This window comes from Pyxicephalus adspersus, chromosome 7 (genome assembly GCF_032062135.1).
Source record: "Pyxicephalus adspersus chromosome 7, UCB_Pads_2.0, whole genome shotgun sequence".
Taxonomy (NCBI): domain Eukaryota; kingdom Metazoa; phylum Chordata; class Amphibia; order Anura; family Pyxicephalidae; genus Pyxicephalus; species Pyxicephalus adspersus.
This window is the reverse complement of record NC_092864.1, coordinates 4,653,737-4,676,074: the sequence shown is the minus strand read 5'-3', so window position 1 is coordinate 4,676,074 and position 22,338 is coordinate 4,653,737. Positions and strand designations below refer to the sequence as shown.

The 22,338-nt window shown below is 39.5% G+C and overlaps 2 protein-coding genes across 2 annotated transcripts in view; one reads left to right on the top strand and one right to left on the bottom strand.

Moving 5' to 3' along the window:
• The window catches only part of LOC140334700 (uncharacterized), a 25,419-nt gene extending 4,674 nt beyond the window's left edge, over positions 1–20,745 (bottom strand). The window contains exons 1-4 of the mRNA XM_072416941.1: positions 20,185–20,745; positions 18,450–18,573; positions 18,020–18,093; positions 17,091–17,474 (exon numbers count right to left, since the gene is read on the bottom strand). Coding sequence (XP_072273042.1) covers positions 17,091–17,474; positions 18,020–18,093; positions 18,450–18,573; positions 20,185–20,557 — 955 coding nt within the window. The 5' untranslated portion in view covers positions 20,558–20,745. The remainder of the gene's footprint in view (positions 1–17,090; positions 17,475–18,019; positions 18,094–18,449; positions 18,574–20,184) is intronic.
• Positions 1–22,338, top strand: part of LOC140334885 (uncharacterized) — a gene marked incomplete in the record, with an annotated part of 307,753 nt that overhangs the window by 135,768 nt on the left and 149,647 nt on the right.

The following is a 22,338-nucleotide window of genomic DNA, read 5'->3' as shown; positions in this document are numbered from 1 at the left end:
CACAGGCCTTTACATAGTCAGTCACATCCTTACAAAGGTTAGGCCACCAGTAGAGACGGGAGAGAAAAGTGTAGCTTCTGTGAACACCTGGATGACCAGAAAGTTTCAAGTCATGTGCCCAATGTATTTTGGTGCGTAGTTGAGGAGGCACCAGGGTTTTACCCAGAGGCATAGTAGATAGAGGTCAAGGCCAGAATGCGGGCTGGAGGAATGATGAACCCTGTGGATCAAATAAGTGAGAATTTGCTCCGGAGTTGGTGGAACCGGGTTTAAAAGTAATCACAATATTCAAATGAGAAAAGATTAATGACCAATGGGCTTGCTGGGGGTGAGACACTGAGCAGACTGCAGACACTAAAGGTTTTTGTGATTAGTAAAAATAGTGGTCTTGTGAGGTGAACCCTCTAAAAGGTAACACCATTCTTCCAAAGCTAACCTGATAGCTAGGAATTCTCTGTCTCTGATGGAATAAATATTTTCTGCTGGATAAAAGTTCTTAGAAAAGAATGCACATGGGCATCTTGCTTCATTGGGGGTCTGAAAGAGAAGAGCCTCGACTCCAACAGAGGAGGCGTTTAACTCAATAGAAAAGGGTTTGGACATCTGGCCTAATCAGAGAAGGGCCAAAAAGGAAAGCTTGTTTTAGAGCATGAAAGGCCTCAATAGCCTCAGAGGGTCAGTTCTGTAGGTCAGCATCCCTCCAGGTCAGGGCAGCAATGGGAGCTCCCAGCGTGGAGTAATTTCTAATGAATTGCTGGTAGTAGTTAGTGAAGGCCAGGAACCAGGAGCCAGTTAAAAATAGCCAAAACCTTTTCAGGATCCATGGAGATACCCTCTTTGGAGACAATGTAGCCCAGAAAGGGCACCTTAGGAAGTTCAAACAGATACTTATCTGCCTTCAAAAGTCTGTTGTCTTGGAGTCTTTGTAGGACCAGGCAGACATACTGTCTGTGAGAGGGCAAGTCAGGGGAAAAAAAATCAGGATGTCATTCGGATAGACCACAACATAGATTTAAAGCAGGTCGCGAAATACATCATTGACAAAAAGTTGGAAGACAGCCGGGCATTACAGAGACTGAAGGGCATCACCAGATGCTCATAATGCCCACCCCTGCTAATAAATGCTGTCTTCCATTCACCCCCCCTTGATCCAAATTAGGGTATAGACCCCTCAGAGGTCCAGTTTGGTGAAGACCTGGGCACTACAGAGATGGTCAAAAAGCTTGGGCATAATCGGCAGCGGGTATCATTTCTTAGCTGTGATGGCATTCAGGCCACAATAGTCAATGCAGGGACGGAGAGTCTCATCTTTCTTCTGGACAAAGAAGAATCTCGCATTAGCAGGGGAAGTAGACTTGCCTATAAATCCTTATATCCTATAAATCTGTAAAAAGCCATGGGAGTCTCAGGATGACTGCTGATGAGACCTGCGGAAAAAACAGGAATGTGATTATTCCCTGATGTAGCACACCTATAGACATTTTCATGGGTAAAGTTTGGAAGCAGATTAGTCCACAGAACAGAATGGTTCCATCCACCACAGAGATATGCAGGGTATGAGTCCGTGGCTCTATAGGCCAGGCGCACTCCTTGACAAGAGTAGCAGAGATAAAATTGCATGTGGCCCCAGAAAGGATAAAAGCCTTCAGGGCAAGTGTTGACATCTTGGGGTGGAGTTGAATTGGTATTGAGGGACGCTTAGTGGAAAGGAGAAAAGAGTAACCTAGCATGCCCCCCTCAGAGCATACTAGGAGCTGAAGTGGGCAGAGTTTATTAAAGTAACTTTTCAATCCACAGTAAATGCAGAGACCTGAAGATAGGCTTTGCGATCTCTCCTCTGGAGATAGACATGAGCGGCCCAGTTGCATGGGTACTTTTGATGAAGGATAAACAGGGGGGACTTGAGGTTCCAGAAGCCACAGGAAGGAGGAAGCTAGTCGTGGGGAGAAGACCTTGTGGGAGTGAGATTTCTCCTGGAAATGTATATCAATCTGGGTGGCCAGGGAGATCAGGTCATCCAGAGCAGTGGGAATTTCTTGGCCAGCCAACTCATCCTTAATGCGAAAGGCCCTGCTAGAATGTAGCGTGGAGGACCTTGTGGTTCCAGGTGAGTTCCACTGCCAAAGTGTGAAACATAACAGCGAACTGGCCCATGGTAAATGACTCTTGGCGGAGGAGCAGGAGATCGCTGACTGCTGATGAGTTCATCAGAAACCCTCCTAAAAAGGCTCAGGAAAGCTTCAATGCTACAGGTGACTGGATCCTTCTTTTAACAGAGCAGAGATGCCAAGGCTTCTCCAGAAAGCAGGGATATCAGGTACATCACTTTAGCCTGGTCAGTGGGGAGGTTTTGTGGCTGAAGCTCAAAATGTATATTGCACAGGTTGATGAAGCCGCAACAGGTCTTGGGATACCCAGAAAATCATTGTGGGGGTGGAAAGTAAAGTGCAGAGGCCACTGGTATAGCAGGACACAGAGGGGACCAGAAGCTGATCCAGGCAGGTTGCAAGCCCATAAAGCTGTTGAAGTACCATTGTTTGAGTAGCTTCCTGGGTGTCAAGCCTCTGGGCAAGTAGTTTGTTGGGATGTGTTGGGTGTATACATTGTTTGTGCAAACTGTCATGCATGGAGAGACAGGACCACTAGGGGCACTACAGCTTGCACAGAGGGGATGTGAACCCTGAGAAGAGCCAAGGGGCAGAGTCCATGCAGTAACCAGGTCTTCTCTAGAGCCTCCTATAGTGAAGATGTTGCGCCGCTGGTTACTGCCAAGTTACAGTCCTTGGGCATAGCAAGGTGGGCAAAACACAGTACCGAACACAAAGCAGAAGGATAGTCGAAGAAGGCCAGGGTCGAAGCAGGCAGCAAGCAAGAGAGATCAGGTCACATGCCAGGGGTCATTTGCCAGGGATCCAGGAGACAGACACCAGTGGTCACTGTAGGCACAGGGAACATAGGAGACATTGGAAGCAACAGGAAGAACAGGTGACTCAGGGATATCCACAGAATTCTTTATGTGTTTCTATGGTCATTTTAATTACTTTTTTCTAGTGATTTATTTATTTTAGTTTATTGAATTTAATCATTCTTGTTCCAGTCTGTTCCAGTCTTTATTTTTATGTACCTGCAATAAAATTGAGTTGGGAGAAAACAACGAACCATAAGGTCGTTAAACCCAACAAAATCAATGTTTGTGTTTTTACCCTTTTGTAAATGGGCTACATTTATAAAAGAATTTCCCAAATGCAATACCTTTGTTCAGGACAACAAAATGAGGGTGCCTGCATGAATTAGAAAAGGCAGCTCTGAACCTGCCTTATCCTTCCTAATGGCAATCCCGAGTGACTCGAGGTGGAAAATACTTGCAAAAAGCGGTAACCCCGAGTCACACTCGCGGTAACTTTAGAAGCCCCCCGTTACCTGTGCCCTGCGCTCCAGCGGCGATCGGATGATCCCTCTGTGATGCCAGGGCGTCTGTCCGTCGGAGGGGGGGGTAGCAGGGCGAAAAATTTAAAAGCAGATTACTGAGTAATCTGCTTTTAAATGCCGCCCAGGTCCCGGCCATGCTGCCGCCCCTATATATATGGTGCATCACATCTAACTGGTGATGTGATTAGAAATAGTAAATTCTAGGGGTGATGCCAGCGGCGATTTCCCACTGGTATCACCCGCAGAATTTACTATAGCTTCTCACATCACCCGGAGAATGTGACACTCGTAGCCTCCAGGTGATGCGAGCAGCATTGTTGGTGGATGTAGAGGAGTGAGCAGGGTGGGGACATCCCCATCACATCACCCGGCAAGATGTGACATCTTTCGGGTGATGCGTTGGAGTGATGGATTCTGGCATGGCTGCCAATCCCATGCACATAATCAATCAGGTATTAAAACATCTCCCTGTTAAGAACTGTTTGAGCTGTGGCTTCACAATAATGACAGAACACATCACATAATTAGGAAATATAAAATTCCCTTTTAGAATTGTAGAGGAGGTGCTAGGGAGTTCACAATGGTGGCAGAAAATGGTTGTTAGAACATGTTACACCATTACCAGTGCCATTCCAGAACTGCTCAAACTGCTAAAATATCTGCAAATATAAGCTTATGCAATGGTACATTTTCTTACTGATACCACGATTTTTGGTTCTGACCATACCATACTGAATGATTGATGTTTATATCTCAAACCCAAATTCAAACACCAACCATTTGTCACTAGTCATATACTTTAAGGTTTTGGATTAGTTTGTGTGCAGTTTAGGTTTGCAGATCAATGCTGTAAAAAATGTTGCTGATGTGAAAACAATCATTGTTCTCTACTTCACTGAGGGCCACCCAACACTGCAACAAAAGGTCCAGAGGAAGACCCCAAGTCTCCATATGACCAGCCAAAGGGGTAGATGTAATGATATATTTTTTTGAATTTGTGATATAAGGTAGGGGATTCAGTGGAGTATAGGAGGTTTTGTGCTGACAAACATCCTACAAGTTGTTCTTTAATAAAAATACAGGCCTCAGTAACACAATGATAACACTTTATTGCTGTTTTCTTACCTCTATCTATCAGCCTTGCCGCCAGCTTCTCCCTCAGCTCCTGAAGCCTCTCAATATGTTCTTCCTTCGTAAATGTTTCTGCTTTCTGTTCCTTTGTGTTTTCCAATGCGTCCAGATTTTTTTTATAAATGTAATTCAGTACAAACATTTTACCCCCAATAATCTTAAACTTCTTTATATGATTCATTTTAAATTCCACTTCTTTAACTACTGAGTATAAAAAGTTAATCACAGAGTTTTCAATGTCGTCAGATTTTAAAGGATTCTGTGGAGTGATGTTTTCCAGGGAAAATAAATTCTCAATTTCTAGGTCCATAAACATTGTTTTTACCGCTTCCACATCACCTTCTGCCTCGTGTGTCAAGACAACTTTTACCTCCATTCCTGTGTGAAAAAAAGGGGTCTTTTTGTCATTTTGTTTTGTCAAACTTTATTTTCCCACAGTAATTACATCACTAAAATGTTATAAAACATGCACCATGCGGCAAAATTAGCATACCTCTCCCTTTAAAGCTCGAAACATGCAGCGGTGTTACATAGTTTTGTTAATAAAGACAATCATCTGTGTTTATAAACGTTCATGTGATTGGCTTAGGATTACTATAAGGAGAGTGTTTTTGGCCCTAAAACAGATCCAGAATGGAAGCCACTGAAAACCTGCGCACACCTTAATTTTGTCTTCCTTGTTTTTCTGCAAAATATCTAATTTTTGAAAGAAAAAAAAACATTGCAGAAAATCAAGAATCCCAGTTTTGTTTATTTGTATTTAAACATAGAACATGCTCTGGGTTTTTTGTTGCCTTCTCTATCATGCCATTATTACGTACCTACGCCTACACCACTCTTTGAGGTCATCTGGTCCCTTCACCTACCTATGCCCCAGGCTGATACCCACCAAAGATGACACTTACCTGTAATTCTACTACAAAAATTCAGAAAATCTTTTAGCTCCTGTATTTCATCAGGCTTTGGAGAGTAACACACACTGAAACAGTAAAAATTATAGAAAGTGAAATTTAGAATATTTGTCTCACAATTTCATATTGTACAACAGAAAACAAATGTTTCAAGTTTTTTACTGAAACAACTGGAAGTGATTGGAAATCTCACAATAGTTATCACAGGTATCCTTATTGCAAAAACTCTAAAAATGACAAATTTGGCCAGTAAACTGTAGGGATTTCCCAACATACCATTGTTTAATCACTGGGCCTATTTTATTAAAGCTCTCCAATGCTGGAGAGCATACACTTTCATCAGTGAACTTGGGTGATCCAGCAAAGCTTGAATGGATTTCTTAAAGTCAACAGCTATACAAGTATACAGTTTATATCTACTTACCTGTAGATGAATATAGGGACAATGAAATCCGATTTTTTCACAAGAAGCTCTGCTTGATCAATCTGATCCAACAATGTTAACCCTTGGCTCCAATCAACTATTGTGCTCAATGGCAACAAATTTCCTGGTGATGAAAAAAGAACAATTTTCTTTATTTGTAGCATCATATTTCAATGTATATAGTATAGTCATGCAATATTTGTAGATGGAGGGCGACAGCCTTATAAACGGATTACATACATCATGATTCCTGAGCAGCATTGTGGATTGAAACACCGTGCAGGAATTGTGTAGGACCGCTGCTCTCCCATGGGGCTACACTTGACCCCTAAAGCAGAACAAAACTATTTAACTACAAAAGGGCAACCAGGAGATCATTTATTGCAAAAGGGACAGGTGATGTACCTACTGCAATAAAATAACCTTACCTGCCTGTAAATTGTATTTACCTGTTTTTGTTCCATTGTAGGTGCCACCATCTTCCACCAGTCTTTATTATGGGTTCCTGGCCATTTTGATTGTCCAGGCTGGGATCATGTGTGCATGGAAGTTTCTACACTCCAAGCAGCCCCGAGGGAAACCCAGCAAATCCAGCCATTATATACTGAGCTGCACTTGTGCAATTAAATGCACTTAGAAAGTATAGCAAACAGGCAGGTAAGTATGTATTAGTTCATACAAAATTAACCTGTGAGCAGTTTTCAGATGCAGGACTATAAATCTGCTGTATTCATTTAACTTCTTAATATTGAATATTGGAATATTGGAATATTGACAGCCTAACCACCTATACCAGGGGTCGGCAAACTTTTTTGGCTACTAGGCCATTTAAGGAGATCAAGAAGGCACACCAGACCGGACTCTCTCCCGTGTCCTGCGCTGATGGCTCCGCCCCCCACCTGGAAGAGGGATTGACCCTTTACCCTGGCGGCAGAAGTGTTAAAGCCGGACGCGGTAAATAGGTAGGAAGCATTACAAGGAGGCTCAAAAGCCGCATGTGGCTCTGGAGCCATGGATTGCCAACCCCTGCCGGCTGGGATTAGGCCAGATCGACCAGGGGGGCGTTAGGCTGGAACGGACTACTGGCCAGGCCGTATCTGGCCTAAAGGCCGGAGTTTTCCTACCCCTGACCAATACAATACAAAGGTTTACTCTCCCTTTCCAATCTGAATCTCTGTACGGTGAACATTCCACAGACTAAATGACTATCAGGTAAAAATTCACATCCTGATATGACACTATTCATTTATTAAATACATGTTTTCATTCGTATGTTTATGTGTGTTGACCTAAGACGCCCAATTTCATTTAAATGAACATCAACGCATTCAAATATATTTATTTTCTGTAGTATTGTAGGTCAATGCACCACAGGAGTGGATTCACATCAATGCATTGGGGTGCACTAGGAGCAGATGGTTTTCTTTATACTGTATATGTGTGTAAATTTGCATACGAGATTTGTCACATAGGCGGAATTTTTTTTTCATGTTTGTGGGGCCACGTTACTAAAGAGCTAGAGAGTTTACATGCTGGAAGGTAAATATTTCCTGTGTAAGAAAGTGATGCTTTGATTATTCATTCACCCTCTACTTATTCACGTAAATCAAAAATCCTGTGTGTACAATCCTTAGGTGTACAATTGGTTATTCAAAGGGATCTTACACTTTCCTTAACTTTAAATTATTTCCTATAGTCAGTCAGCCCTACTAACACACAGCATATGCCCTATTGCCGGGTCAACCACTTACCTAGCTGGGCATAGATCTGTGCCTTCACATCGCTTCCAATTGTTTTAAAGCCACGATTGTCCACCAGGACGATATTGTCTGTCAGTTGGTAGATCTGTCTGTCTGTGGTGTCCCCTTCATAGGATCCCGATACCTTTGTGTGGTTGATGTACTCTTTGTTTTCCCAGACAGCTTTACAGGTGTTAATAAATGAAGACTTTCCATGCCCGACATAGCCAAACGTCTGTAACACCAATCTCTGGAAGCCCTGGTTGCCAAATTCCCTGTTATTAAATCTGAAGTTTCTGATGGGCCTCCTAGGATCATCATCTGTTGTCTCGAGCTGGGTCTTTATTTCCACACGTGGTTCACTTTCTTTGTCAGACTCGGACATGGCTACAGAGCGTGCAGACCTGAACGTGCAAAGACCTGCTTCAAACGTTGGTTAAATGAAAGAACTGAATGATTGTCTTGTTTCTCTTCATGTCATTGGAGCATTTTCTGAAGGTAACATTCCCGCATTCCCTATTTCCTGGTTAAAGTTTTACCACAAAGAGTTTTTTGTTTATCTATTTCCTCATTGGTGCTCTGCAGTCACTACACATATTAAAGGTATTTTCACACCTGTTCAATACAACAGACACAAAGCAGAATGATAATAAAACTAATTAAAAAAATCATTTCAATTCAAATTTTTGATTGTATCTCCACCAATTTTGCATACCCAAACAGAATCAATTTTCAGGTCTTTAAAGGTACCAATTATAAAGCTTATCACACATTTCACACAAAGGTATGTTGGCTGTTACAGAAACAATGTTTGTACATCCAATCTCGCAGCCTAATTTTCTTTGCAGTATCCCATTACCGCTTAGTACCAACAAGGTTTAAACTGCTTGGATTTCATGACCTCTATTATATTACTTATATAGACACCTTGCCTGTTACTTATTATCAAAAGTTCTGTTTGAACAGGCCACAAAGCATAGATTGCACACAAATATTCACTCATGAACAACAATAGATTGCACACAAATATTCACTCCTGAACAACAGTCGAGTAAGTTATTAAAACCTGCATATATATATATATATATATATATATATATATATATATATATACATTTATAATCTTTCTATTATGCTTGCTTATGAATGTAGCACTCATTTATCACACTATCTGTTACAGTCATAGAGTTTCTTATGGAAGTCCACACAAATCCACATCATGTAAGTGTTCACTCTAATCATCAAGTAAGTGTACCTCTTTTTAATTTTTTTACCAGTATATAACATAGTACGAGACCATTACTAATTATGTTATCATAAATATTTCCTACCAGCAAAATCATTATGGTTATTACATATACCCCATAGAAAGCCAATTAAGGTGAAACGCGTTGGGTACCATAACCACCATTCTGAACAATTCCATAACTTGAATGTTGACCAGACCAACAACAATTTCCACTTTAGGAGTATGTCTCTATAATCACTAGCCAGGGAATCATCTGTCCTGATGATTACCTTGTAAATTTCTTTCTGGCATAGAAAGAGACAACAATTTTCTGTATTGTACCTTTATTTTCATTATGACTGTTGTATGACATTTTCCTCACTTAGCATATAAAAATATACACTCATTTTTGCCACCGAAAAACCCTGCTTTATGTTGTTTTTCCTCCTCTATACCTATCAATTTGAATAATTAGGATTGGGCCACCTACTACTTTAGTAATGCAAACAGATTATTAGGTATACTTCTCTATTAGATTTACAATGTGGCAGTGTTCAACTTGTTTCGCAACAAAAACTTCCTCAGGACTGGTAAGACCTGTATTATATCTGAAATCATATCTACCATGTAATAAAACCAACAAAAATTACCGCGATCCTTCAAGATGGCAAATCCAAGGAGACCAGGTGGTGATGATGATATCCACCATCAACCTGACATCTTTGTTTGTATGTAAATTTTTAGGAGGCCCCTATCAGACCTATAGGTTTTGTTGTGCTTAATAGAGTTTTTTTTTTTATTTCCGGTCTTGATTCCAATGGGGAGTGTATTAAATCATTAGGGCTGTGTGTGGAGGACTCCCTTTCAATTTTTTCTCCACTGCTGCATATTCGTCCATAATTTCCTTCACCTCCTTTCACTAATAAAATGACTAAGCAATTGGGGCTTTCTCCTGACCCCTGAATTCACAGAAGACAAAATCCATATTGGACTCCTTCTTGTCCCTGGAATTACACCATTATATCCCTGAACAAACAAAAGTATAGTCAGTGCTGTATCCTCACAGCAAAGCTGAGTTTTTAAATATTTGAAAGAATAATTTAGGAAAAAACTATTCTATCTAAAAAATATGATAAAATAACATTTTAATTTTTACAAAATAATTTGGTGACACAAGGAAACAAAATCTGTCCCCATAAATCTAATAAAGTTGGTCTGAAGTCCCAGGATTCTGGCAATGCAGTGGAAGTATGTCCAACATTAAGGCTATCCTAATGAGCTTTCCTCCATTGCTGGCAGATCCAACAATCAAGCAAAATAAATACTTCTTACCTGTAGGCAATTTATTAAATTAATTAGTTCCCGATCATGTGATTATCAGATTGGAGAAGATTCTTGCAAACAAAACCTGCACCTGTAACTTATCTATATCCACTTATCCATCTCTAACATCATACCTTTAAGATAAAGTTGCATTATCTGTAACACAGCAATCCATACCCCAATATAACCAATGTAACCAATGAGTGGTGAGACTTTCCGCTCACCAGTATCTGTTGTAGCGTTAAGCTAAGCTGACTTGCTGCTAGTGTGTAATTTCATAAGATTTAATGTTCTTGACTTTTTGACGATTGCCTGTTCCTGACCCTGCAACTGTACGCTGCCTAGACTGACCTTTTGCCGCTAACCACGACTTGGCTTTTGCCTTTGCTCATGTATACCTCTAAAGCTTATCACACATTTCACACAAAGGTATGTTGGCTGTTACAGAAACAATGTTTGTACATCCAATCTCGCAGCCTAATTTTCTTTGCAGTATCCCATTACCGCTTAGTACCAACAAGGTTTAAACTGCTTGGATTTCATGAACAAATAAGAAAATTTGGCAGTACAACTGCCCTCTATTCTATTACTTATATAGACACCTTGACTGTTACTTATTATCAAAAGTTCTGTTTGAACAGGCCACAATGCATAGATTGCACACAAATATTCACTTCTGTAACAGTCGAGTAAGTTATTAAAACCTGCACATATATAAATATATATATATATATATATATATATATATATATATATACATACACATTTATAATCTTTCTATTACGCTTGCTTATAAATGTAGCACTCATTTATCACACTATCTGTTACAGTCATAGAGTTTCTTATGGAAGTCCACTCAAATGCACATCATGTAAGTGTTCACTCTCTAATCATCAAGTAAGTGTACCTCTTTTTAATTTTTTACCAGTATATAATATACTACGAGACCATTACTAATTATGTTATCATAAATATTTCCTACCAGCAAAATCATTATGGTTATTACATATACCCCATAGAAAGCCAATTAAGGTGAAACGCGTTGGGTACCATAAATACCATTCTGAACAATTCCATAACTTGAATGTTGATCAGACCAACAACAATTTCCACTTTAGGAGTATGTCTCTATAATCACTAGCCAGGGAATCATCTGTCCTGATGATTACCTTGTAAATCTCTTTCTAGCATAGAAAGAGACAGCAATTTTCTGTATTGTACCTTTATTTTCATTATGACTGTTGTATGACATTTTCCTCACTTAGCATAAAAAAATATACACTCATTTTGGCCACCGAAAAACCCTGCTTTATGTTGTTTTTCCTCCTCTATACCTATCAATTTGAATAATTAGGATTGGGCCACCTACTACTTTATTAATGCAAACAGATTATTAGGTATACTTCTCTATTAGATTTACAATGTGGCAGTGTTCAACTTGTTTCGCAACAAAAACTTCCTCAGGACTGGTAAGACCTGTATTGTATCTGAAATCATATCTACCATGTAATAAAACCAACAAAAATTACCGCGATCCTTTAAGATGGCAAATCCAAGGAGACCAGGTGGTGATGATGATATCCACCATCAACCTGACATCTTTGTTTGTATGTAAATTTTTAGGAGGCCCCTATCTGATCTATAGGTTTTGTTGTGCTTAATAGAGTTTTTTATTTTATTTCCGGTCTTGATTCCAATGGGGAGTGTATTAAATCATTAGGGCTGTGTGTGGAGGACTCCCTTTCAATTTTTTCTCCACTGCTGCATATTCGTCCATAATTTCCTTCACCTCCTTTCACTAATAAAATGACTAAGCAATTGGGGCTTTCTCCTGACCCCTGAATTCACAGAAGACAAAATCCATATCGGCCTCCTTCTTGCCCCTGGAATTACACCATTATATCCCTGAACAAACAAAAGTATAGTCAGTGTTGTATCCTCACAGCAAAGCTGAGTTTTTAAATATCTGAAAGAATAATTTAGGAAAAATATATTCTATCTAAAAAATATGATAAAATAACATTTTAATTTTTACAAAATAATTTGGTGACACAAGGAAATAAAATCTGTCCCCATAAATCTAATAAAGTTGGTCTGAAGTCCCAGGATTCTGGCAATGCAGTGGAAGTATGTCCAACATTAAGGCTATCCTAATGAGCTATCCTCCATTGCTGGCAGATCCAACAATCAAGCAAAATAAATACTTCTTACCTGTAGGCAATTTATTAAATTAATTAGTTCCTGATCATGTGATTATCAGATTGGAGAAGATTCTTGCAAACAAAACCTGCACCTGTAACTTTATCCATCTCTAACATCATACCTTTAAGATAAAGTTGCATTATCTGTAACACAGCAATCCGTACCCCAATATAACCAATGTAACCAATGAGTGGTGAGACTTTCCGCTCACCAGTATCTGTTGTAGAGTTAAGCTAAGCTGACTTGCTGCTAGTGTGTAATTTCATAAGATTTAATGTTCTTGACTTTTTGACGATTGCCTGTTCCTGACCCTGCAACTGTACGCTGCCTAGACTGACCTTTTGCCGCTAACCACGACTTGGCTTTTGCCTTTGCTCATGTATACCTCATAAATGATTGTCATTGATTAATTCTTTTTTCCTGGCATTTTGCATGAGAGCTAGAACAAACTGCAAGATTGTGCTGATTTCTGGGAAAATACTTGCAGCAGGTTGATACTAGTTGTGTGCGGCAAAAGGCCATAAACTGAATATTGTCAAAAATATTATCCAACTTTTTTCCTATAATATTGGTATAATTGGAATTGCCTTTTTGGCAGGTTCTGGCTGCAAAAGGCATATGTTGATAATATGCAATTGTAAAATCGGCCGATTTTATCATTCTATCGGATCTGAATCCATATTCATATGTATGGGCACTGTCTAGGTTGGTCTGTATACAAATGCATTTGGTCCAAGAATGCACACACTCATACAGTGCAGTGCCGGGTGCTGAGAAACCCCTTTCTGATAAACCCCTACTTGGGATTTATAATGTTGTCAGCAGTGATAAAGGAGAACTGATAACAAACGTTACTGAAAAACTGTTTGGGTATTTGAGCTCAGCATGGGGGGGTGGTATGGAGAAAGTTTTAGGTTTGCTCAGAATTCAGTAGAAAGGAATATCATGGTGATTGGAATAAAATGTTTGTGCTGGGTAGAAATAAATGCTGAGGATTTTGCTACACTGCTAAAGCATTACAAAAACAAGTCCAGCTGAACGTGACCAATTATTACTTTCCTCAGAATAAAAAAAAAATCAATAACCCTTCACCAAACAGACCAACCATATTACCAGTGACATTTATAAATTCAATTTACATCTTTATATCTTTTCTTAACAAAACAAACCCAAAATGTAATTCAAAAAACCAATCAAAAGTTTTAAAGCTCAAAACCTGAACTACCTGTAAAACACGGCTTCCCCAACATTGCAGGTATTGAATCATTAACTAGTATTTATATAGCACTGACATAAAACACAGGGATGTACAAAGTCCATAGTCATGTCACTAGCTGTACCTCAGAGGGGCTCACAATATAAAGTCCCTACCATAGTCATATGTCAATATTACAGTATAATGTCAAATATTGGGGGAAGCCAATTAAGTTACTGCATGTTTTTTGAATACGGGAGGAAACCGAAATACCTGGAGGAAACCGCCGCAAATATGGGGAGAACATACAATATAGCATCCTGGCAAATATTGGAATCTAGGACCTAGCACTGCAATGACCAGAGTGCTAACCTCTGATCCAATGAATTCCCATTTGTTTTATAGGGTACCCTATATACAAGAGTTTTACTCATCTTATTCACCTCTTTAGCTGTCTTTCTTGTCTTTTCTGACCGATCCCTCACTTCCTTCTTCAGCTCTCTGTACATAGATGGCAGACCTCTGATGTCATTGTGTAAAATACAGGAGCAGAGATCCTGCTGTGTAAATGAGGAAGCCATGGGGACCCACAACCTAAAGATAGAAGAGACGATCACAACATATTTAATGGTACTTTAGGCAAAAACCTGTATGTAACTTGGGCCACTGCAATGATTCATAGCAAAAGGCTACATATACAAGTCAGATATTTCTTGCTTCATGCAAAGTCAGGCTCGTCTGTATATCAGGTGAGAATCTGAGCTGTGTACACGTCACCTGAAATTGTTCATGGATCCGTCCTAATGAATGTGCCAAAGGACCTGCAGTTAGCAGTCACACGTAATTGGTGAGAGGTCTTCGGCATGCTGGTTATGGTTGATATCCAAGCTTCAGTTTCTGTATACAAGCTGATGAAGCAAATGTTTCGGTGAAATGCGTCACTTTATTAGCCTACAGCAATTTACCCGCCGATTACACCAAGAGCTCTTTGAGGGGGGGACATCAGATTGAATTGTGAGAATGATTGGATCATGGTCCGAGAAGGTCGCAGAGTACTAATTCCAGAGGCTTGTATAAGGGAAATGGCCTCATGTTTCCGTAAAAAGAGGTCAATACGGGATTAGGTCTTGTGAACCAGCGAATAAAAAGTGTAGTCGTGCTCCATCGTGAGCTGTATTCTCCATTTGTCGATAAGTTGGTGCTGATGTAAAAGAGTTTTCCGCCATCGCAGTGGAATAGAGAAGGAGAAGCTCCCCGAGACACAACCTGGGCGGGATCTAATGCTAAATTAAAATCCCCTCCTACGACCAACATACAGCACCTTCTGTAAATGTATCTGCAATATCAAGGAATTCCTCTGAATAAGACAGTTGATTGGTGTTGGGGAGGTATAGATTGAATAATTGGGTCAGATTGTACAGCAACTAAAGTCCATGGAAGAGACTTGTAAATCGCGGCATGTGGTTTGCTGAGGGGAGACAAACGAGGGGAAGCTGCCAGGTCTGTAGATGCAGCGGTAGCGGCGGGAGCTCATACAGAAGGCTTCTTCATGCCGCCATAGGGTAGCCACGCCCCCACCTTATGCTTTTTAACCAACAGATAGGGCTCTATTAACCTCGTGAGTGGTAAACCCAGGTGTGGCTCAGGGTAAAAAAAACAAGCTGAAAGCATTAACCTTGAGCCACACCGAAAAATAAACACTTACCTGGCCCCATTGTCGTCCTCCGCCATCCTCCAGTGTCCTGCAATCCTCTGGCCGTGTCCTCTTCATCGATCTGTCCCACGGGCAAGTGTGCTGACATTCCCTGGGAGTTTCTGGTGACGTCGGTGAAAACAGTCGTCGCTACGGGCGTGGCGGGAATTTCAAATTATTTTGTATTACATTCAATACAAAATAACTGTATTGAATACAGGTTTTGAATATGGTTTTATATGTCGAAAAGCGGTACAGTTTATTTCATGAAAATTTATTTTACAATAATATTTTACAATATTATGAGTATAATAAAGTTTGAAACACAAAATCATGTCAAAGTTTAAAAATAAATTTTATTTAATTTATTATTTTGACATGATTTTGTTTCAAACTTTATTATATTCATACTATTATATTATACTGTAAAAAAAATTTTCATGAAAATAATGTACCGGACAGAAATGAACCGCTAAGGAGGTTAATAAATGATTCCCCCTGAAATCCGCTGATAGATGGCCGTATCTCTCTAGGCGTATCCTTTCAGTTCCTCTAAAAAATAATGACTCCTTCTGCCATCAAGTGGCCCATTTCAATAGTTAACAGCTGTCACAGGAAATGCTATCTGTGTAAGCGAAAATTATGAACGAATTGACAGGTAAATATTTTATAAGGAGAGCCCATAAGGTACCTTGCTTCGGCGATCGGATGATCCCTCTGTGATGCCAGGGCGTCTGTCCGTCGGAGGGGGGGGTAGCAGGGCGAAAAATTTAAAAGCAGATTACTGAGTAATCTGCTTTTAAATGCCGCCCAGGTCCCGGCCATGCTGCCGCCCCTATATATATGGTGCATCACATCTAACTGGTGATGTGATTAGAAATAGTAAATTCTAGGGGTGATGCCAGCGGCGATTTCCCACTGGTATCACCCGCAGAATTTACTATAGCTTCTCACATCACCCGGAGAATGTGACACTCGTAGCCTCCAGGTGATGCGAGCAGCATTGTTGGTGGATGTAGAGGAGTGAGCAGGGTGGGGACATCCCCATCACATCACCCGGCAAGATGTGACATCTTTCGGGTGATGCGTTGGAGTGATGGATTCTGGCATGGCTGCCAATCCCATGCACATAATCAATCAGGTATTAAAACATCTCCCTGTTAAGAACTGTTTGAGCTGTGGCTTCACAATAACGACAGAACACATCACATAATTAGGAAATATAAAATTCCCTTTTAGAATTGTAGAGGAGGTGCTAGGGGGTTCACAATGGTGGCAGAAAATGGTTGTTAGAACATGTTACACCATTACCATTGCCATTCCAGAACTGCTCAAACTGCTAAAATATCTGCAAATATAAGCTTATGCAATGGTACATTTTCTTACTGATACCATGATATTTGGTTCTGACCATACCATACTGAATGATTGATGTTTATATCTCAAACCCAAATTCAAACACCAACCATTTGTCACTATTCATATACTTTAAGGTTTTGGATCAGTTTGTGTGCAGTTTAGGTTTGCAGATCAAGGCTGTAAAAAATGTTCCTGATGTGAAAACAATCATTGTTCTCTACTTCACTGAGGGCCACCCAACACTGCAACAAAAGATCCAGAGGAAGACCCCAAGTCTCCAATTGACCAGCCAAAGGAGTAGATGTATTGATATATTTTTTTGAATTTGTGATATAAGGTAGGGGATTCAGTAGAGTATATAAGGTTTTGTGCTGACAAACATCCTACAAGTTGCTCTTTAATAAAAATATAGGCCTCAGTAACACAATGATAGCACTTTAGTGATGTTTTTTTTACCTCCATCTATCAGCCTTGCCGCCAGCTTCTCCCTCAGCTCCTGAAGCCTCTCAATATGTTCTTCCTTCCTAAATGTTTCTGCTTTCTGTTCCTTTGTGTTTTCCAATGCGTCCAGATTTTTTTTATAAATGTAATTCAGTACAAACATTTTACCCCCAATCATCTTAAACTTCTTTATATGATTCATTTTAAATTCCACTTCTTTAACTACTGAGTATAAAAAGTTAATCACAGAGTTTTCAATGTCCTCAGATTTTAAAGGATTCTGTGGAGTGATGTTTTCCAGGGAAAATAAATTCTCGATTTCTAGGTCCATAAACATGGTTTTTACCGCTTCCACATCACCTTCTGCCTTGTGTGTGAGCACAACTTTTACCTCCATTCCTGTGTGAAAAAAAGGGGTCTTATTGTCATTGTGTTTTGTCAAACTTTATTTTCCCACAGTAATTTTATCATCACTAAAATGTTATAAAACATGCACCATGTGGCAAAATTAGCATACCTCTCCCTTTAAAGCTAGAAACATGCAGAGGTGTTACATAGTTTTGTTAATAAAGACAATCATCTGTGTTTATAAACTTTCGTGTGATTAATTTAGGATTACTATAAGAAGAGTGTTTTTGGCCCTAAAACAGATCCAGAATGGAAACCACTGAAAACCTACGACACCTTAATTTTGTCTTCCTTGTTTTTCTCCAAAATATCTAATTTTTGAAAAAAAAAAACATTTCAGAAAATCAAGAATTACAGTTTTGTTTATTTGTATTTAAACCTAGAACATGCTCTGGGATCTTATTGAACTAACATTTTTTTGTTGCCTTCTCTATCATGCCATTACCACGTACCTACGCCTACACCGCTCTTTAAGGTCATCTGGTCCCTTCACCTACCTATGCCCCAGGCTGATACCCACCAAAGATGACACTTACCTGTAATTCTACTACAAAAATTCAGAAATTCTTTTAGCTCCTGTATTTCATCATGATCTGGAGAGTAACACACACTGAAACAGTAAAAATTATAGAAAGTGAAATTTAGAATATTTGTCTCACAATTTCATATTGTACAACATAAAACAAATGTTTCAAGTTTTTTACTGAAACAACTGGAAGTGATTGGAAATCTCACATTAGTTATCACAGGTATCCTTATTTCAAAAACTCTAAAAATGACAAATTTGGCCAGTAAACTGTAGGGATTTCCCAACATACCATTGTTTAATCACTGGGCCTATTTTATTAAAGCTCTCCAATGCTGGAGAGCATACACTTTCATCAGTGAACTTGGGTGATCCAGCAAAGCTTGAATGGATTTCTTAAAGTCAACAGCTATACAAGTATACAGTTTATATCTACTTACCTGTAGATGAATATAGGGACAATGAAATCCGATTTTTTCACAAGAAGCTCTGCTTGATCAATCTGATCCAACAATGTTAACCCTTGGCTCCAATCAACTATTGTGCTCAATGGCAACAAATTTCCTGGTGATGAAAAAAGAACAATTTTCTTTATTTGTAGCATCATATTTCAATGTATATAGTATAGTCATGCAATATTTGTAGATGGAGGGCGACAGCCTTATAAACGGATTACATACATCATGATTCCTGAGCAGCATTGTGGATTGAAACACCGTGCAGGAATTGTGTAGGACCGCTGCTCTCCCATGGGGCTACACTTGACCCCTAAAGCAGAACAAAACTATTTAACTACAAAAAGGGCAACCAAGAGATCATTTGTTGCAAAAGGGACAGGTGATGTACCTACTGCAATAAAATAACCTTACCTGCCTGTATATTGTATTCACCTGTTCCATTGTAGGTGCCACCATCTTCCACCAGTCTTATTATGGGTTCCTGGCCATTTTGATTGTCCAGGCTGGGATCATGTGTGCATGGAAGTTTCTACACTCCAAGCAGCCCCGATGGAAACCCTGCATAACCAGCCATTATATACTGAGCTGCACTTTTGCAATTAAATGTACTTAAAAAGGATAGCAAACAGGCAGGTAAGTATGTGTTAGTTCATACAAAATTTACCTGTGAGCAGTTTTCAGATGCAGAACTATAAATCTGCTGTATTCATTTACCTTCCTATTTTTTTGGAATATTGACAGCCTAATCACCTATACCAGGGGTCAGCAAACTTTTTTGGCTACTAGGCCATTTAAGGAGATCAAAAAGGCACACCAGGCTGGACTCTCTCTCGTGTCCCGAACTGATGGCTCTGCCCCCCACCCGGAAGAGGGATTGACCCTTTACCCTGGCGGCGGATGTGTTAAAGCTGGCCGCGGTAAATAAGTAAGGGAGGCATTACAAGGAGGCTCAAAAACCGCATGTGGCCCTGGAGCCACAGATTGCCAACCCCTGCCGGCTGGGATTAGGCCAGATCGACCAGGGGGGCGTTAGGTCGGAACGGACTACTGGCTAGGCCGTATCTGGCCTAAAGGCTGGAGTTTTCCTACCCCTGACCAATATAGTACAAAGGTTTACCATCCCTTTCCAAATCTGAATCTCTGTACGGTGAACATTCCACAGACTAAATGACTATCAGGTAAAAATTCACATCCTGATATGACACTATTCATTTATTAAATACATGTTTTTATTCGTATGTTTATGTGTGTTGTCCTAAGACGCCCAATTTCATTTAAATGAACATCAACGCATTCATATGTATTTAATATCTGTAGTATTGTAGGTCAATGCACCACAGGAGTGGATTCACATCAATGCATTGGGGTGCACTAGGGGCAGATGGTTTTCTTTATACTGTATATGTGTGTAAATTTGGATACGAGATTTGTCACATAGGCGGAATTTTTTTTTCATGTCTGTGGGGCCATGTTACTAAAGAGCTAGAGAGTTTACATGCTGGAAGGTAAATATTTCCTGTGTAAGAAAGTGATGCTTTGATTATTCATTCACCCTCTACTTATTCACGTAAATCAAAAATCCTGTGTGTACAATCCTTATGTGTACAATTGGTTATTCAAAGGGATCTTACACTTTCCTTAACTTTAAATTATTTCCTATAGTCAGTCAGCCCTACTAACACACAGCATATGCCCCATTGCCGGGTCAACCACTTACCTAGCTGGGCATAGATCTGTGCCTTCACATCGCTTCCAATTGTTTTGAAGCCACGATTGTCCACCAGGACGATATTGTCTGTCAGTTGGTAGATCTGTCTGTCTGTGGTGTCCCCTTCATAGGATCCCGATATCTTTGTGTGGTTGATGTACTCTTTGTTTTCCCAGACAGCTTTACAGGTGTTAATAAATGAAGACTTTCCATGCCCGACATAGCCAAACGTCTGTAACACCAATCTCTGGAAGCCCGGGTCGCCAAATTCCCTGTTATTAAATCTGAAGTTTCTGATGGGCCTCCTAGGATCATCATCTGTTGTCTCGAGTTGGGTCTTTATTTCCACACGTGGTTCACTTTCATCGTCAGACTCGGACATGGCTACAGAGCGTGCAGACCTGAACGTGCAAAGACCTGCTTCTAACGTTGGTTAAATGAAAGAACTGAATGATTGTCTTGTTTCTCTTCATGTCATTGGAGCATTTTCTGAAGGTAACATTCCCGCATTCCCTATTTCCTGGTTAAAGTTTTACCACAAAGAGTTTTTTGTGCATCTATTTCCTCATTGCTGCTCTGCAGTCACTACACATATTAAAGGTATTTTCACACCTGTTCAATACAACAGACACAAAGCAGAATGATAATAAAACTAATTAAAAAAATCATTTCAATTCAAATTTTTGATTGTATCTCCACCAATTTTGCATACCCAAACAGAATCAATTTTCAGGTCTTTAAAGGTACCAATTATAAAGCTTATCACACATTTCACACAAAGGTATGTTGGCTGTTACAGAAACAATGTTTGTACATCCAATCTCGCAGCCTAATTTTCTTTGCAGTATCCCATTACCGCTTAGTACCAACAAGGTTTAAACTGCTTGGATTTCATGACCTCTATTATATTACTTATATAGACACCTTGCCTGTTACTTATTATCAAAAGTTCTGTTTGAACAGGCCACAAAGCATAGATTGCACACAAATATTCACTCATGAACAACAATAGATTGCACACAAATATTCACTCCTGAACAACAGTCGAGTAAGTTATTAAAACCTGCATATATATATATATATATATATATATATATATATATATATATACATTTATAATCTTTCTATTATGCTTGCTTATGAATGTAGCACTCATTTATCACACTATCTGTTACAGTCATAGAGTTTCTTATGGAAGTCCACACAAATCCACATCATGTAAGTGTTCACTCTAATCATCAAGTAAGTGTACCTCTTTTTAATTTTTTTACCAGTATATAACATAGTACGAGACCATTACTAATTATGTTATCATAAATATTTCCTACCAGCAAAATCATTATGGTTATTACATATACCCCATAGAAAGCCAATTAAGGTGAAACGCGTTGGGTACCATAACCACCATTCTGAACAATTCCATAACTTGAATGTTGACCAGACCAACAACAATTTCCACTTTAGGAGTATGTCTCTATAATCACTAGCCAGGGAATCATCTGTCCTGATGATTACCTTGTAAATTTCTTTCTGGCATAGAAAGAGACAACAATTTTCTGTATTGTACCTTTATTTTCATTATGACTGTTGTATGACATTTTCCTCACTTAGCATATAAAAATATACACTCATTTTTGCCACCGAAAAACCCTGCTTTATGTTGTTTTTCCTCCTCTATACCTATCAATTTGAATAATTAGGATTGGGCCACCTACTACTTTAGTAATGCAAACAGATTATTAGGTATACTTCTCTATTAGATTTACAATGTGGCAGTGTTCAACTTGTTTCGCAACAAAAACTTCCTCAGGACTGGTAAGACCTGTATTATATCTGAAATCATATCTACCATGTAATAAAACCAACAAAAATTACCGCGATCCTTCAAGATGGCAAATCCAAGGAGACCAGGTGGTGATGATGATATCCACCATCAACCTGACATCTTTGTTTGTATGTAAATTTTTAGGAGGCCCCTATCAGACCTATAGGTTTTGTTGTGCTTAATAGAGTTTTTTTTTTTATTTCCGGTCTTGATTCCAATGGGGAGTGTATTAAATCATTAGGGCTGTGTGTGGAGGACTCCCTTTCAATTTTTTCTCCACTGCTGCATATTCGTCCATAATTTCCTTCACCTCCTTTCACTAATAAAATGACTAAGCA